This window comes from Phalaenopsis equestris, unplaced genomic scaffold, assembly GCF_001263595.1.
Source record: "Phalaenopsis equestris unplaced genomic scaffold, ASM126359v1 Scaffold000002, whole genome shotgun sequence".
Taxonomy (NCBI): Eukaryota; Viridiplantae; Streptophyta; class Magnoliopsida; order Asparagales; family Orchidaceae; genus Phalaenopsis; species Phalaenopsis equestris.
In genome coordinates, this window is record NW_018164444.1 from 8,598,408 (window position 1) to 8,617,423 (window position 19,016).

The 19,016-nt window shown below is 36.1% G+C and overlaps 1 protein-coding gene across 3 annotated transcripts; it reads right to left on the reverse strand.

Moving 5' to 3' along the window:
• Positions 1-1,275: 1,275 nt before the first annotated feature.
• LOC110031998 (putative leucine-rich repeat receptor-like serine/threonine-protein kinase At2g24130) lies at positions 1,276-5,461 on the reverse strand. 3 transcript variants are annotated; one of them, XM_020735499.1, is made up of 3 exons: positions 4,823-5,461; positions 2,909-4,750; positions 1,276-1,764 (listed from the first exon to the last, which is right to left on the reverse strand). In XM_020735499.1, exons 1-3 carry the CDS (start codon positions 5,445-5,447, stop codon positions 1,376-1,378), a joined length of 2,856 nt encoding a protein of 951 aa, XP_020591158.1. In that variant the 5' UTR covers positions 5,448-5,461; the 3' UTR covers positions 1,276-1,375. The 3 variants fall into 3 exon arrangements, with proteins under 3 accessions (XP_020591158.1, XP_020591148.1, XP_020591166.1); XM_020735489.1 differs by having other exon boundaries at positions 2,909-5,461; XM_020735507.1 differs by having other exon boundaries at positions 1,624-1,764; positions 2,923-5,461.
• Between the last annotated feature and the right edge of the window lie 13,555 nt (positions 5,462-19,016).

Here is a 19,016-nt window from a genome sequence, read left to right on the forward strand (position 1 = left end):
TTAAGAATTTTTGAAGGAATAACATAAGAATCCCTTCAAATTTATCCTTCTGTCAGTAATCATAAGAGGAGGATCCAATTCAGACCTCTTTATGCTGAGGTATAGTAATAACCATTTCAACCATATCTCTAGGCACAAACAATCTTGAGAGATAGCAGCATCCAGTTGCAAGGGTTCGCTAAAGACAGAATTTGGAGAACTTAATGTTGACTAGAAAGCAACACTTACGTGGATGTAACCTAAGTCGAGAAAAAACAACCAAAACCCAAGTGATTGTTCTATTTATGAGTTAAATTGAGGAGGCGACTTTAACATGCGTGTCAAAAAGTCACATATTAAGATCAATGCAAGAAAAGTATAGCATAATTTTAATAATATAATAATATTATTATTATGATATAAAAGTCCAATAGAGCTGTCTAGCGCCAAAAGCATGTTTGACATGAACAGTTTTATTATTAGAATGCCCCGGAGAGAACTTACATCAGTGAAAAAGAATGGATTAGCTAGCTCGAAGATCTCAACTTTTCTGAGAATAATAGAGGCTTCATGAAAAGTGCAGGATTTTTTGTGCTGTGGAGAAAAAATAAAGGGAATAAGTACTGGATAAAGGCCGTTGAGATCATGAAGCTTCAACTCCCTGCAACTTCGACGAAAAGCCAAGGAGCACAATCAGTAAGAGAAACAACAATCATAGATGCTCTGAAAGTAGGATGAATCACAGGGAATTCAACGACCATCTAAATCAATGACTACGAAGGATTAATTCTAACAAGGGGAAAAGCATAAGCCAAACCTGGAGGGGTAGTCGATGAGGTGTGAGGTGAGATTTGAATTAGGAACAGGCACAAAGAGCTTAAACGCTTACAAGATTGAACCAATAAAGATGAAGAGAGCATTCACGTAAAATGTTACACAGTTGGAAGATTAGGACAACCATTTAATGATAGGTTATGATGAGATCTCTGTCAGTAGTTATTTTTGAATGTTTTGCTTGTTTACTTTGATGTAATCATGGTTTCTTTTCTTCCCACGAGCTCTTTTTCTTCCATTTACCATTAATTCCATAAGATCGAGTAAAACTTTTTTCTCTATAATGCTCGTTCTTCTTCATGTGGCGTTCCTGGAATTATAGCTTGTTTGTTCAAATTCCATCAATCAAACTTTCAGAAGAAAATCCAAAAAGTATACTAGCTGCCTATCTTAGGCTAGACAGTATGTCATCATTTACGATAATAATGTATACTTCATTTTAATCTGCCAATTTTGTGGCAATCATCTGTTTATATTTCAGTTAAAACCCTTGATTCAACTGTTTTACAATTACAATGTTTATGCAAAACTGCTGGCTTGTGTAACCAAACAGGATTAAAATTTACCGGTGCTGTTCTTCTGCATCTGTTGATGAAGATACATCTCCTAAATATCCTTTAAGTCTTTCCAAATCATCTGCAACATCAATCATTGTTGGCCTCATCGAAGGGGTCTCTTGTGTGCAGAGAATCCCTTGTTCAATCAGCTCCTTGATTGCAACTTCCCACATGTTTCTTTTTTCTTGGCTCTGATTCTGTAGTTCTTGCATTATTGTTGAGCTGATAATCTTTTCTTGCTGAGTAGGAAAATGGTTTCTAACCCATTTCGGCAGAATTAATCCTTCTGTGAATATATCATCAGTAGGTCTCTTCCTTGTGACCATTTCAAGGGCAAGAACACCAAAGCTGTAGACATCCCCCTTTGTTGATGCAGTTCTCCCATATCCGTACTCTTGATATTTCATGCAAACAGATTTTTTTTTGGTGTGAGATTCATATATATATTTGATTGCATCTAACATGCATATTTTAGTTAATTTAGAGCAGTTCCTAAGCATAAGTGTCAGATCGTATTGGATTTATGATTATTTTTTGGATTATTGTTACTTGATATAACATCAACTTTGTTATTACTAAGCTGCTTTAATGTTAATCATGTTTATTTATTTATTTATTTATTTTTACGTTTATTCCTGAGCTTATCTTATGCTGCCTTGGTTTGTATCTGTTTGTGTAACAGTTTGAACATTGATTTCAGCTTCTCTGTAAATATATTCTGAGAGAACAAATAGCTTTGCCTACGAGCACTAGAAACTACAATATGGATTCGTTCTGCTTTCATCTCTTGTAAAGACTTTACTGTCAGTATTTGCTACCTTTGTTGTTTTATGAAGAAAAGCTACCTAATTTCACTTTATAGATTCATTCCTAAACTTTATTTGTCACTAATATATCAATGTCGAAGTGTCAGCTAACTGGATTCACTTTTATGATGTATCTTGATATCAGAGAATATTTATAGGATAAATATGTGATCTAAAAAAATTATAAAAAACTATATGAATGCTGATTTTTAGTTGTAGGAAGATGTGAGAAAAAAATTTTCTATATTGTGAATTTATCATTGTGTATCTATTATCTAATTGTAGCCGGTTTTAGAAATGAGCATGAGTGCTAAAATGGTCTTCTGACTATCTACTTGAGGCTATTTTCGTCCCATAGTCCATAAAGACGCTAAATTAATCCCCGGATTTTTTTCCAATGGGTGCTGAAATAGTCCTATCTTTAAAGGGTCCGGGAATTATTTTAACCTATATTAAAAAAATCTTTGGACTAAATTAGCATTGTATAGATTCTAGGACTAAATGATCCCCTGTGAAAAATCAAGGAATCATTTTGACACTTTTCTCTTTTACAATGACACTTTTCTCTTTTACAAACTGATGAAAGTTTTCATGTTTCATTGCTATAAAGTTTTATTGAAAGAAAAGGCAAAGAAACTTCAATCTTCATGTTTTATTTTCAACAATTTCATTCATAAATTATTACTTATATCAAAATAATTTCAACAAACCATTTTAAAGACGTTATCTTACCAGGAGCAACGTACCCAATCGATCCACAAAGCAGGTTTGCTGCTGAATTTGTTGTGCTCTCACCAAAGGGATTTCCCTCTGTAACTGTCATCACTAGTCTAGAAATTCCAAAATCTGATACAAGAGCATTCATGTCATCATTGAGAAGAATATTACTTGGCTTCAAATCGCAGTGAATGACCTGAACTGGAGAATGGTGGTGCAAATATGCCATACCCGCAGCAATGTCACTGCAGATACTTATACAATCCATGATGCTCAGCTCTGAGAATCCCGAATTCTGCTCTTGTGGGTATAAATGGTTCTCCAAGCTACCGTTAGTCATGAAAGGAAGTACTAGAGCTTTAAAATTTGCAAGACTGCAAGCTGTTATGATCCTTATTAAGTTCCTGTGCCGAATTCTCTTGAGGACCTGACATTCTCTGTTGAAGCTCCTCGTTGAGTTACTGCTCTGTAATTGAAGAACTTTTACAGCAACCACTGTTCCATCACCCATGATTCCTTTATAAACACGCCCAAAACTCCCAGAACCAATCAGTCTTTCTTCGCGAAATCCTCTCGTTGCTTCAAAAAGTTCTCTGTATGTAATCCTTGGGTAATTTGTTGATAGATAAGGAACTGATTTACTTGAAACAGTGTTGAAAGTATTAATCAATGCAGTTTTAATATTCCTGTAACCAACCACTGTTATGACTGTAAGGAAGAAAGCAGACAGGGAGACAGAGATTATGAGCAGGGCAAAGGATCTTCTAGAATTTATTCTTATTCGAGCCCCATGCTTACAATTGGGAAGCCCTGGAATTTGTCCACAGAAATGGTTTCCTTCAATAGATTCAAATGTTAATATATCAAAAACCCCACCACTGGGTATTGCTCCACTGAAGTTGTTGAATGAGACATCAAGTTGCTTGAGGCTGGAGCATTGTTTAAGAGAATCTGGAATTTCTCCTGAGAGGAAATTTGATGAGAGGTCTAAGGATTGGAGGTTCAGTAAATGGCCCAAGGATGAAGGGACTGCACCTTGAAGGCTATTGTTGGACAAGTTAAGCACCTCAACGTCTTCGCAACCTGCAAGGGTGGGCGGAATACTTCCGTAGAAGTTGTTTGATGAAAGGTCTATGGCTCTGACCTTGTTCATATTACCCAGCTCCATGGGGAGCATTCCTCCAAGAAAATTGTGTGACAAATTGAAGTAAAAGGCCATTGAGCTCAAACTTGCAACTTCTACAGGTACTATTCCTGCAAGCCTATTGTGGGACAAATCAAGGAGTTCTAGCTTTGTGCTTCCTAGACTTGGAGGTATATGTCCTGAAAGGGAATTTCTATCAAGTATGAGAGTTCTCAGCTGAGTTAGGTTTGATAGAGAGGTTGGGATGGCTCCAAAAAGCTTGTTTCTTGATAAATCTAACAGCCCTATACTATTTAGAACACGAGGAGGTGAAGGAATTGGGCCACTTAACAAATTATTAGAGAGCCACAGCCTTTGTAGATTGGGCAGAAGAATCAATTCCATGGGAATGGTTTCATTCAAAAAATTGTTTGATAAGTCGAGCAGCATGAGTTTTGAGAGATTGGAAACATTTGTTGGGATGTTTCCATGGATAGAATTTTCTCCAAGATCAATCTCTGTAAGATTGACACTTAGTTGACCTATTGTCAGAGGAATCCTACCTCCAAGGTTGTTTCCAGATAGCTCAAGCTCTTTGAGATTTGTGAGATTTGATATAGTGTTAAAGAATGGGTTGAGATTTGAATTCTGCTCATCGCTTGAGAAGTTATTGTAGGAGAGATGGAGTATCTGCAAATAGGGCATGTGGCTCAAAATGTGTGATGGTAATACACCTGCAAAAAAATTTTCCTCAAGATCAATTTCCACCACTTGTGTTAAGTTCGAAAATGTTGCTGGAATGTCACCGGTCAGTTTGTTCTGATAGAGAAGGATGTTCTCAAGTAGAAGAAGTTTGTTCCCAATCTGTGGAGGAAATGAACCCGTGAAGGAGTTATTGGAGAGATCCAAGTAACTCAGTTTTGTACAGTTGTAGAAGAGAGAGGTAGGAAGCTTGCCGTAAAGCTTGTTGTTGCTGAGGCCAATGTATCGAAGCTTCATAAATTTGCCAAAACTCTCAGGGATTTCACTTTCTATCTCATTTCCTTCTATTCCAAGTAGTTCTAGATTTGATAAAAGTCCTATCTCTACAGGAATTGGACCTTGAAGGTAATTATCAGACAATTCAAGTAGTTCTAAGCTAGAAAGATTGGAGAGGTATGGAGAGATAGTTCCAACAAGGCTTTTGCCCTTCAGATCTAGCCTGATCGCTCTTTCAGAATTCGGATTGCAGACAACACCATGCCAATTGCAGAGAGGATTAGTCTCATTCCAGTCAGTGAGAGCATGAAAAGGATCAGCAATAATTCCCTTTTTGAATTCTAAGAGAGAAATCTGGTCCTCAATCATTGCGAAGATGAGATTAGAAGGTAAAAGAAGACACCAAGGGAAGAGGAACAGGGAAATTGCAAAAGAAATATTGGAGGGATTCATTTTGAAATACTAGTTTCTTTTTCTTTGGTCTGAGGATTTTTCTGCAAGAACATTGCCATAAAAGCTATGCATACTCTTTCAACTCTTATGAAGAAGCAAGCCATGGAAAAAATATCTTGCTGCATAATTGATTGCTTTGATAGAATTTCATCTGATGTGGGGTAGTGATGGCAGAAATTTCATAAAGCTCTCCGTTTGAATCAAAGTTGGGCATTATTTAGACAAGTAGTTTTCAATGCACTTATTGATGGAATGCATAAAGTAAATGGAATTTAAGAGAATCCTGTGAAGAATTCTCGTGTATCTCGCCTACAGTGATTAAGGTATTAAATAGTTCTAATTTATGTTCTGCTTAATCTCTCATTGAGCACTATATGTAATGTCTGTATGATGATTTAGGTGATAATCTCTTATTTAGTACCTTATGGAGTTGATGTCCTAGGCTTGACTTTAATGTTCTTTCCCTTCAATTAATTTATTATTCAGTATGCTTATGGCTAAGAACAAGCTGAAATTCGAACTTCTCTCTCTGCAAAGATTTCTTTTTATTCTTCTTAATCTCTTATTTGTCTAATTACCTAACATAATTATATCTAAAATATTTCTTCTGGATTCATCTTATAAAGACAACGGCTGCTGATCATCTGTGGTACTTCCATTATTTGCTTAATTTAAATCAGTGTGAAAAGAAAACTAGAATCATCTAAGGAATTACGGCTTACCTTTTTTCTTTATAATTATGGCTTCTAAAGTGTGCTACCATAAATACGGCTGATAGCGTTTCCAACTCAAATGATAGCTAAAGCACATATATCCCCTTATAAATTGAATCTTTTTGTTTTGGTACATTTGATGAAAGATCCTTATTAAGTTTTTTATGCTGAAAAAGGAAAAATGGTACAGGTTTCTTATAAAATATTTCAGTGCATTGCATCTAACATAAGCATGCTTGTCATTTTGTCCATTGGAGAGATCAAGCTTACCTAAATTTTTTTTTTAATTGCACAAATGAGCAAATTCATTGGTTATAAGGATACCCAAACTTTATTGCTTATCTAATTGGACCTAATTTTACATGATATGTTTACCAGAGGTCTCACAAGTCGTCACTTTCATTTGTTAATCTCTTAAGTAATTCTTAGTACAGCGTGAAGGATCTGAACTCTTATAAAATTACCGACAGTAGCATGCGTTGGAGGTTTGTCATTATGCATCCCTTATAAGAAATTAAAGTGTTTGCATCAAGAGGAATCGTTAAAATTTAATTTTTTTTTCATTTTCTCAGGATTTCAATTTAATCTCTGAACCCCCCCAAACATACACTTATTTGGTCCCACCATCAACTTTGCTTTATTTCTTTGGATGGAAATTGGTAGAGAGAGAATTTTCATAAATGCATTTTGTATTTTTAAGGGACAACATAATCTAATCTGAGTAAGCCTACTACTAACTGATTAAACCTTAGAATTGCATCAATCTAAAACAACTTCACATTATTGTCAATGCTATGGTTTCTCAACTTTCATTGTATCATAATGACTTCCACCCTTTTCCCGAAGTAGTTCTTATGGCGTGCAACTAAATGGTATTTTATGGTGCAGTATTTAATCTCTACTTAACTCTCCTTCTTCCTATGCTTTAACTTGAAATGCTTAGCTGTGATAAATTTGGGTCATGTTTTATGGATTATGGCATATGGATTTTATGGTTGATTGTAAATCTTACACCAACATTATCCTTTCTCACTCAAGTCCTAGAAACTCACTAGGATAACATTGAGATGAATTTGTTGATTAAATTAAGAATATTGAGGGATGGTGGGAGTAATAAATATGCAAAATGCAAAATGCTTAGGAAATTTAAGTAAGGCCTACAAAAATAGAGTTGATCGAAACACTGAAAAAATATTTATTCAAGAAGAAGTTAGCACCTTGTCTAGCAGTCAATAGTAATGAATGAAAATGGAGGAACTGTAAAACTAGTAAAGATAGTTGGAATAAAGCTTAGTGATTTTAAATTCATCTTCATCATGATTTATGATAAGTTTATGATAATTATTTTTCTTCTATTGCACATGATGACATAATACCAAAAGAACTATAAATGCTTGTAGCTTTTTGAACTGAAAAGCTCATGCTTATAGGCTGCAACCCTATTAAAATCTATATATTCAATGAAATGACACCTATACATAACAGAAAGTTCACCAGCAGAATAGCACACGTGATTAATCAAAGTGATTAAACCTTTTGATGATCTGCATTACTTGTTTCTCTGACAAGTGTTCATAGTATTTGAGCCTAGCTAACTTTACAATTTAATTATTCTCTTAGCTTCATTAATGACCTTATTATTTTTCTATTTGACAGGCATCATATGTGATGTATATCAATGATGGTGGTGGCCTCTGAATTGAACTCCACTTCGAAGGCTGTCATCATCAACTGCTCATTATAATATTTTTGTGGAAACTTTGGCCCACTTGATCCACAATACCAGAATGTTGTGTCTCATTTCCATCAACTTGGTACGAGTAAAGGCCTGCATCAGTGCGCACTATATCTGAATAGTGCTGAGGCAGGATATCTTGTCGTTGCCAGTGGCCGTCCTTTTTGCTTCTGTAAGAGTTCTAACCTCTTCGGTATAAGCTCTCTCTCTTATGAGTTCTAATGGTGTTGGGCAGCTATGGTTTATGCCTTTTTGTGGGGGGTATTTGCATACATATCACCCAATTCCTATGTATTTAGGTATCTAACACCTAAGCTTCCTTTTTACATTTATACCACCCAAAACTTACACATAACAAATACCACTTTTTCCGCTTTTAAAAAGTGAAATACACCTTTTTAATGCATATTTAGGGTGACGTGTACGTAAAACATGAAGTATAGTTTTTAAATATGTAAATACAAAGCAATTGAGTGTCATGTATGTAAATCTTCCTTTGTTTTTGATGTATTTACATACATACCACAATTCTTATGTATTTACATATCTTACACATAAACTTTCATATTTTCATACATAGTGCTCAAATCCTTAACATATCACATAAAAAATAACGCTATCACTTTGTGAAAGTGGAATACAGCTTTTCATGCACAAGTCCATGACATTGTAGTGCCATGAATATAAATGTTAAAGTTTAGGGGCTAGGTTTATAAATACATAAGAATTGCGTGGTATGTATGTAAATTTCCCCTTTTTTAAGCTAGGGAACTCTGATTTGAAATCGCCTTTTTGGTATTAATGGTATTAGGCAGGCTTGTTAAACTATTGTTGTAGAGTTTTATATTAAGAAGCTTTAATCCCAGTTGATTAGACGACCTTTCTTAGGTAAGCATTTTGTTTGATTCTAATTGTGTTAGCTGCGCTTTAATGGTTCGAGCACTTCTAAAATCAGTGTGGAGTCTAATGATGGAAAAAATCTTACATACGGAGTCGGACGCAGCTCTGCGCCTAGACTCCAATAAAATCTTATCACGTGTATGACTGAGCCCACCTAAAAATGACAAAAAGGCGTTTATTGTGGTGCTATTGTAAAACAACTCCAATAACACCAAATACCACCGGTGAACAACGCCAATAACATCACCTGGAGGACCACACAAATAACACTGGGTTTCACTTCAATAACCTCGCAAAACAACTCCAATAACACCACAATAAAACTACAATAACACCGGTGATTAGTGCCAATAACACCGCTCGGAGGACCACACAAATGACATCGCAGTTCCGCTTCAATATCCCCGCTAAACAACTCCAATAACACTACAATAACACCAATAAACAGCGCCAATAACAACACCTGAAGGACCATGCCAATAACACCGCGGTGTTATTGTCGTCTTTTCGTCATTTTTAGATGGACCCAATCAGATATACGTGACAAGATTTTATTGGAGTCCGGACGTAGAGCTCCATCTTGATTCCGTATGTAAGATTTTTTCCTAACGATGAGACCTATTGCTGCATAGTAAATGTTAAAACTGGTCTTTAGATTTATTACTTTTTTGTCTTAGGTTTTTTTCCATGTGTTAAAGTGTCCTTAAACTCTTTAAATATAAACTAATTTGATTCTGCTATCAACTTATTTCTTTGATAGAAATTGGTGGAGACTTTTTTCTTATTAGGGAATTTGAAAATTTTGGGATCAATCTCGTTGCTTAATATCAGCTCAATTTAAAGAGATTGATCCAAAAAAATTCAGAAAAAATTCTTATAAAAAACTCCCTTCAACCAATTTTTCATTCGAAGAAACGCTGGTTGATGGAATGGCAAAATTAGTTCAAAGTGAGTGTGAGGATTAAAATTAACACTTGAATGAGTGAGTGGATAAAATGGACTTAGAAACACTTGGGATTGATAATGATTGAATTTTAATTTGTATTGAAATAAATTCAACTCCAGTTCTAAGTTAGTTTGGAGTATTAGGCAGTTAAATTTTGGTGGAACTCCAGTCAAGTTAATGTGAAATGAAGAAATGAACGATGGTTGCATGCGGCCTCCCAATTTTTCATGTGGATGAATTAATATTACAACTACTATAGTGTACTACCCAAAAGTCACTAATCAGATGATCAAAAAACGAACAACTTGTAACTTACCGATTACAGAAGGTAGTTCTGGAATGAGCTAGGATGATGCCAACTCAAGATCACATATGATTGGGCATGATTACGAGTGTCAAGAAACTCGAGCAACCAAGACACAGAGAATGAAACCAGTGACTAAGCCCAAATGATTGAGGCCGAGTGGTCGAGGTCAGATGACCAAGGGAGGACATCCAAAGACTAAATGACCAAGGTTAAATGACCAAGGCTGAAAACAAACAGGGCAAACAACTAGGGGAAGAATGATTGAGATCAAGCTCCAACAATCAGATGCAAATGAATAATCGGTTGGAGCCGAGTACTTAAAGGGCAAAAGCCCAAGTCTTCAGGCCTCAACAGTACGATTGAATGTTGACATCTCTCAAGGGCCCTAGTCATGATATGGGTAGATCTATCAAAAGCTAAGGATTTACATCCGAAACATAGAAAAAAATATAAACCTAAAAATGGCATTTCATAATAGTTAACCACTATAAGTAGAGGGAATTAAATGTAACCAAAGACCAATTTCTATCCTTAATGAAATTTATTATCACAAAATCATTTCTTTTGGTCTTAGTTTTCTTTTTTAGTTCATCCTCATGGAGCTCTTTTTCCACTGGATTTGCCTTTTTTCTCTTTTTTTTTCACACTGTATTTCTTAGATGTGATTCAAGGATAAATCTAGGTTCAACATATAATAATGATGATTAATTTAAGAGCATTTTTTTATAATTTTAAAGATAAAAAAATGCTTACATTATGTAAAAAATATATAAGAAATTTATTGATTTTTTTTAGTTAGACAAAAATAATAATATTTGGGGCAAGATTGTTATGTGATGATTATGATCTTTTAAGTATGTGAGTGGTATTTTTTTTTATATATTTATATTGTGAGATAAAACAATCTTAATATCTTTCATGCTTTTTTTTTTTGAACAATAGATAAAATGTGTGTTTAATCCTTTTAGGAAGTAGAGAGATTGACAAAGAGAGATTGATGAAAATCTTTGAAGGGAACCTTGAGAAATATATTAAATTTTGATCTTCGATAAGTCTGAGGGAGGTGGCTCCCTAGAGGTTCCCTAGCTGGGTCATAGGGTTAGGGAGATAACATGAATTTAGGGTTTAGGGTTTAGGAGAAATCTGTGGGGAGCTTAAAGAAACAGAGGAGGATCTAGGGAGAAAAAGGAAGAGTCCCTCACCCTGCTTTTTCCTCTCCTTTTATACATAAGAGAGTGAATTAATAAAAAATTGAAGTAGTACATCTTGCACTATTTATCGACTTTCTCCATTGTTTTGATAGAAGACTATGATGTAGATGTCAGGTATTGCCAGTAGGGTAGCCATCTCTGATATCTGGGTGAAAGAAACGAGTCTCATATGACTCTGGTTGCATCTTTAATAAGGGATTGATGAATGTGCTTATGAGTCATGATGGCTTCCTTGTAGCCATGATGGTTTCTTCTAATATTTGTCCTTGCATAGATGAGCTAAGTTGTCATTTCAAGGAAGATGAGAATGATTTCACCGATGGGCAAGCTCGATTTACTACTTCGACATGTGAGCTTGATTTAACCATTTTAGCTGATGGTTTTGATTCAAGGAGAAAATTTTAGCAAAAAGTTATTGTATTTCCATATTTGTGTGTATATTTAGTTCTCCGATTCTTTTGTCTCTTCGATCGTACTTCCGTGAGAAGAATGAGAGAATGAAGATTGTTTTACTCCTTTGAGGCCTTCGAGACGAGAATGAGGTTTATCTTGGGAATGAATACTTCTATTCTTGAAGGCTCATCAGCTTGTTTTGTGAGAAATTGGATTTCTCTGTTATCAACAACTTTCTAGAACTGCCCTTATCCTGGGGTATTCTATGCTTCTCCTGTAGTTAGTAGTCTCTAGATTGATGACTCTTTCCTCATGTGCCTTGGCTTTCCCGGGGAAATGATCCGTTCTGATTTTACCTATCTTGCCTGTTGACATCAGCTGAAGATCCATAAGGATGTGAGCTTAGGCTGAAGAAGAGAGTTCAGACATATTTTGTATCAAAATGTCTTCCTTGTAATGTCGTTTAAACTGTTTCAAGAAGCAAGCACGAGAGTTAAGTTAGATGCCATAAAGGGTACTAACTACAATATTTATTCAAAACTAAATAATTGTGCTCCCTCAGGGTATTTATAAGGCCGCAGAGGAGCGAAGGTAGATCCTTGTATTTTCCATCAGACATTTTTTTTTCTTTTGAGGGAGAGCAATGTTCTTCTGGAAGAGATGAGGGTTCTGCTTTCTTGTGTGGAGGAGATTCTTCATTGTGGAGAGTATGAGACTGATCCTCTGACGGAAGAGTGGTCATGGTCAAAATTAAAAGAAGAGTCTCGGAAGAAAGCTAAAATTTCAGAGGAGAAAGAAATCTATGAGGGTTCCTTTATAAGCTCAACGAGGCGTATTGAGGTTTCTTGTGATCCCTTTGAGGCAGCTTTTTCACAGAGAAGGCTTGGTAAAAGGGGAGTCCTTCGTTGAATTGGAGGTTTGTTTGCTTAGAAACGTGGCACTTGACTTGAACAATCTAATGGAGAACAATGCCTTGTTGTGCCTGCTTTTGATCAGAACGTTTCTGGTGAAGAGTTTTTTAACACTCGTCTTTTTGTTCATTTTTGCTTGCAGACTTTCACGAATCATTTCTATTGATCAGATGTTTACTTTATAAACGAGTTTGAAGATCAAGCTTCTCATCAAAATGAGATTCTTGAGTATCCAGTGCAAATGGGAGTTATTTCCCCTAGATAAAATCAACGGTGATACAATCTTTAGATTGAAATGATGATGTTGTGTTCTTTGAAGGTAGCATATTGCATTCTTGTCAATCCAGAGCTCCCCCCTGATGATTATGATAATTTGTTACTTTCAAAGGAGTTGATGGGTCATGATGCAAGAGGGGTCCCATCCGAGATGTGAGATTCTGTTGTCGGTGTGTCCGAGATGTAGAAAAGTTTGTTCGGCTATGGAGGAGGACTGCAACCCAACCGAGGGGGTCATAGAAGGCCCTAGTTGCATTATCAGTCTTCGTTTTTCCTTAGAAGACCAAAGGATGCCATATGATCATTTTGTCTGGTTGGAGGGTGAATTGGCAGAGGCTTGAGGTCGTATTGCTGAACTGGATAATAAAGAGCTATTTATTGACCTGAAGTTTTTAGGAACAAATGAGAAACTTTGAAAGAGAGATTTCTTTGATTTGCTAGGGGCTGGAGGTCGAATTTACTTTACATCTTCCAAAGGGGCCAAAACAATGCCTTGATGTGGTTGTTTTTATCAGAACGTTTCTGTGAAGAGTTTTTTTACACTCATCTTTTTGTTCTTTTTGCTTTCGGACTTTTACTAGTTGTGTATATTGATTAGATGATAAATTTATAGATGAGTTTGAGGATCAAGATTCTCATCAAGATGAGATTCTTGAGGATCCGGTGTGAATGAGGGGTATATCGACTATATAAAATCGCCTGTGATACGGCCTTTAGATCAGAATGATGATATTGTGTTCTTCGAAGGTAACATAATGCAGTCTTGTCAATCCTAACCTTCCTCCCTTGATGACTGCGATAAGTTGTTACTTTTAGAGGAGTTGATGGGCATGATGCGAGAGAGCTCCCATCCGAGATGGGAGATTATGTTGTTGGTGATTTTTGAGGTGCGGAGAAGTTTGTTCAGTTATGGAGGAGGCCTGTAACCCAACTGCGGGGTTCATGGAAGGCTCTAGTTGCATGATCGATCTTCTTTTTCCCTTAGGAAACCAAAGGGTGGATGCCAGCTGATCATTTTGTCAAGTTGGAGGGTGAATTGGTAGATGCTTGAGGTCATATTGTTGAGCTGGAGACTACAAAGCTGATTATTGATATGTGGTTTCTAAGATCAAATAATGTATTTTGAAAGAGAGATTTTTTTATTCTTTAGGTGCTAGAGGCCGGATTTACTTTTGATCAACGATGTGAGGAGGATATGGAGGCTACGAAGGCAGAAGTGGCTGTTATAAAATAGCGCTTGGAACTGGGAAATCCTAACAAGTTTGTGGCTGATGATCTGATGGTACTTCATCGCTTCCTTCACTTAACAGTCATTACTATTGTAGATATTAGAATGAGTGATTTATTTTGTCCTTTATGCTTGATTTTTTGTATTCAGTCGTAAGATTATGTATTCAATTGTTATTCTAAACTTAATATGTATTCAACTGTTTTATGAATGTGTAAGGGCTTTATGCTTTCCTGGCTGATGTTTCATTTTTTATCATTTCATTTTACGTTTCTCCTTTATTAAGGAGAGGACAATCCTTCGTCTTATTATTCCGATCTTGTTCCATTGAAACCTCTCGGTGTGCTTTTTTTTTTCGGGATATTTTTAGGGTGTCTGATTTTGAAAAGAAAGAAGGATCTCGTAGGCAAGGCTTAAAAGAAGTTCTCAAGTGGAGGTGGATCAGGCGACACATGTCCAATTAGAGTATGTTTTAAGTAATGCTCGACTCTGAGAGCGGCAAGGAGGACAAAACCCCTAATACAATATATAAACATGAAACTTGTGCTTTCTATGAGCAAATTTGCTTTGGTTTGCATATTCTATTATGTATCGAATTGGTCGATATTTTGAACTATTTTGGCTTGTTCTAGCGTGATGACAGTAATCATGTTTGCTCGCGCCAAGGGCCTTTATTAGTTGACGAACTTATTTCGGCATGCGTTCAAGTGAAGATGCAGAGTGATGAGTTAGTTATGTTTTCCTCATTGTTAAAGACAGATGGCTTGGCCAATAAATGCTAGCCAAGTGGAAAAAATGCATTTATTTTGCCCGCAATCAGAGCGGCCGGGCTATCCCTTAAAAAATGCAGCTTTTGGGATGGGCGATGCTTGAAAATTTTGTGTTGATTGAGGAGGAAAGTGGAAGCTATAATGATCTAATGGAAGTATAGATTGATATTGCTCGTAACATTTCTCTTGATTTTCTTAAGAGCGTGCTGAAAGGTAAGGACACTTTATGTCAAAGTTTCAAGCATCATAACCCTTTACTAGGTATTTTATGTGAATCGTGCATTTTTTGTCGTGGGTGAGAACCAGAGAACTGAATTGTGTCCATAATGTTGCGATTTAGAGCTTACCCATGCCTAGAAGTGTCATTCGAAGCGCCTGGGAGAAAAAAAAGATGAGTACATTCCTCATATGCTTCCTCCGGGAATGGCGACGGTGGCACCCTCTTCAGAGTATTGATGATAGAGGGTCCTCCAGGTGTTTCTCAGATGAGCAGAGAAGCCACTTTAGTACCAAAGGGGAAAGGAAATGGTAGTGTGGAGAAAAGAAGACAAGCCTGAGTTGCCCCTTCTATCTGTGGTTCAGAAGAAGCTACGATGGCCTAAACAAGCTTACGTGAGAGTCTCTCAAAAGAGGCTCCACATGTTACTTCAACTATGGAGGATCAAATTATGAGAACAAATAAGGATGGGATTCGACAATTAGTTGACTTGACTAAATATTGTTCTCATGAGGGAGTTTCTTTGTCGTTGGCATTTCAACTAGGTCCGGTCATAAGCTCGAAGCATTTGAGGGAGGTGGCATGTGAAATTAATTGAGAGGATCACCATATGTCGTTGTTGGAGAGCTTGACATCTTCTTGACAATGGGATTTTACTTACAACACATCTGGTTGGGCTCTCACAAGAAAGAGAAAACAATTTAAAGTATTCAAGCTGACTTGGAAAAGGACTTCGATTGAAGTTAGAGATTCTCAAAGAGAAGAATTTTGATCTCCAATATTTCCTGATCGAGTGCGCCAATAGAAAGATCACTTATGAGGAGAAATTCATGTGCTAAATTCAAATAAGACCAGACTTGAAAGAGATTTGTTTAATACTATGACTGATCAGACCATTTTTAGACAGGCCACTAGAAAGATTCACATGACTGACTTGATAAGTAAGGGATGATCTTAAGGTCATGCGAATGGAACTTGATTGAGAGAGGAAGAAGTCACATGATATTTGAAAAGAGGTGAAGCAGCTTTGTGTCCGGGTGGCTACTAAAGAGAAGGAAATAGCGAATGTCGGGATTGATGAAGATATCGTGTCTCGATCTACCACATCTCAGGGCATTCGAAGATCCTTTGGATTTTAAAGATTGCTCTTTGTGGTAAGCCTCTTGTTCCACTTTTGTTAATTTTTCTTTTATTCGTTTGTATTTGCAAATGAAGATCCCTAAAGGAGCATTCATACCTTCTTTAAAATGAGTGAGAAGCTTCTTATGGAGAGGATTGAGGACGTGAGGTCTCATTTGGAGGATCTTCATGGAGAAGGAGTGGTGTCACTCAGTTAGGCCAATGGAAATGAAGCTATCATAATATTGGGTAATGATGATGAGTTTGAGGGTCCTTTGATTACTCCCATTAGTGTTAGGTCTATTAAGAGAGAGGCATTGTTTTATACTCATTTTTGGTGATATTGCACTTTAATGGAAGGTATTTTTATGTTTTCTTGTAGGTTGTTGAATTTTAGGACTTGAAGTAAAAATGATGAAATTTGGAGTCAAAATGGAGAAATTAAAAATTTGTTCAGCGCCGACGTCGCCGTTTGACAGAGAAGAAGGAATTAATTAGATGGCCTCTGACACCGGTGCATACCCTGTTTTTAGAAGATTCGACGAATTTGGATGTTTTTTGAAGAGTTTTTGGATGCACCTATTGGAGAACCGACCTAGGCTCTATTTAGGGCCGAAATTTGATCAGAAAATCGCCCCCCTTCGCACCATTTCAAATTATTCCACTCATTTCAGTTTTCTTCTTCAGACACCTACAATTAACACCATTCCACACCATTAGTTAGTTATTATTTTTATAGTTTTGAGTTTTTGTGGTTAGTTTAAGTGTGAATTCTTCTCTAAGAAGTGTTGGCGAGGAAGAGAAGCGAGAGATTTCTTCTTCCTACATTTCCTAAGAGAGACTATAAGTGATTTGCTTTGAGAAAGTGTTTTAGGTAAGTGTTGTTTGTTTATTATTGTTGTATGAACTTTCTTTTATATATGAAATTTGTGTTTTGTTATATCTTTCTCATGAAGTTTGAGTAGTTTCCTTTATCTTTCTCCCTACTCTGAGATATGATGAAATGAAGAGATAATGTGGATGTGCCAACGTTAAAATTTAAAATAAATTGTGATGGTTTTCAACTCTGCTTTTAATTTAGATTTCGATCTAGCCAATTGAATTGTTAAAATATATTATGAAACATATGATCTAGGAAATAGAATATGAGTTCTATAGTAGAGTGAGAATCACATTTAAATCCATGAAATAGTATTTCGTTCATGGAATTAAGTGCAAATAAATAGGGAAATATACTTTGTTGGGTGTAGAATTAGAGATTTCTGGGGTGACAGACTAAAAATCCCCAATTCAATCTTAGTGTTTAAAAAAGTGAGAGTTGTCCTTCAAGGGGGGGGAGGTGGGGGCCAGTATCCTCCTAGCCTAGTCACAGATTTAGGGGCTAAACTTGAGATTAGCCAATGATTTTCTATAACACTGCATCAGGGTAGAGAATTACTGAATCAGGGTAGAGAATTAAAATTGCTCTTATTTACATATTTAAACATTTAAACCATTTATCTCATCGCATTTCACCAAAAACTCATTGTAGTGAGAAAGATGCTTTTTCATATAAGAAATATTCACCACATAAATATAGTTTTGTAGTTACTGTTTTAAACCCTGCATTTAAGTTTTGCTAGTAGTTAATAATTTAATTTTGTTAGCATCTTACACATTAGAAATTAGTGACAGTAATTTGGTTTGATTTCTGTTAATTTCCTAGTTAATTTATCATTTCAAAATTTAAACCTTCCTTGTGGGATCGATATCCTTGTGGTTGAGACTTAAATAAAAAGTCTTATATTACTTGATAACGATACGTATACTTACGTAGAATACCAACATTAAGTGCTGAACGTTATTATTAATAACGTACCACTTCAAGTTTTTGACACTGTTGTAAAGCGGAGTCAACTTTATAAAGTATACACAACTATATTTCAACAAATCTGCATCACTTGCTAGCATTCAATGGATCTTTGGATTTGCAGGCGCGGAAGGCTCATAATGAAAGTTATCGATTAAAAGGTTGTAGAATTGTTTAAGGCCTTAGAGGCACAATTTATTGCGACTAAGGAGAAGGCTTGGGCAGACAACACCTTGATTTAGCAATTGGAACGTCGAGTTGCTGATTTGGAAAAAAACATTAAGATGAGAAGACTATTGCGAAATTCATGGGTGAACTTACTGATATGCTCGACTATTTGAACATGTTAGCCAACACTCTTGAGGAAAATGTAAGTTTTTGTTAGCAAAATTTGATAGAGAAATGATATTTAGATCCATTGATACATAACTATTATAAGCTTATGAAACTACTCTCGGTCTTCTGAGAAGGACCAAGGAGCTTCTGAGAAATAGGAAAATATCTTCTCTTTTACTTTGTCACCTATATGGCAACATATAAGAATTTATATGTAATATATGGATCTTGCAAATTGTCTTGACTTGAGTGCTAAAATATAATCAATGTTTGTTAACTTTTATTTGCATGAAGAATGAAATGACATAGTCTGTCATGCCCTAGAGTGATAGATGATGCATGCTATTTTGATCTTTTGGCTCGAGTCTTACCATATACTTGAGTTCAGAAATTTTGTTGTCAAGATAAGTCGTCTTCTTTGGCGGGTCATGCCTTACATGAGACATATTAAGTGGATATTGTTGTTGTCATTCTAGGGGACTCGCTTATACTTACCGTAGGCACGTTACTCACTACCATCTTATGCATATGGGGAGCCTATCCACAAACTTGCTTTTGCACATCAAGGCTTTTCACTTCTCGAGCGTTGAGGTGGCAATCTTATCATACTACTGGTCGTGAAAAAGCTCTCGGTGAGCATTGATGTTTAGATAGACAG

Coding starts and splice junctions, on each gene's coding strand:
- LOC110031998 (XM_020735489.1), bottom strand. CDS start 5,447: ATGAATCCCTCCAATATTTCTTTTGCAATTTCCCTGTTCCTCTTCCCT. Junction 1,765..2,908: donor GATTGGGTACGTTGCTCCTG/GTAAGATAACGT, acceptor TGAAATATCAAG/AGTACGGATATGGGAGAACT.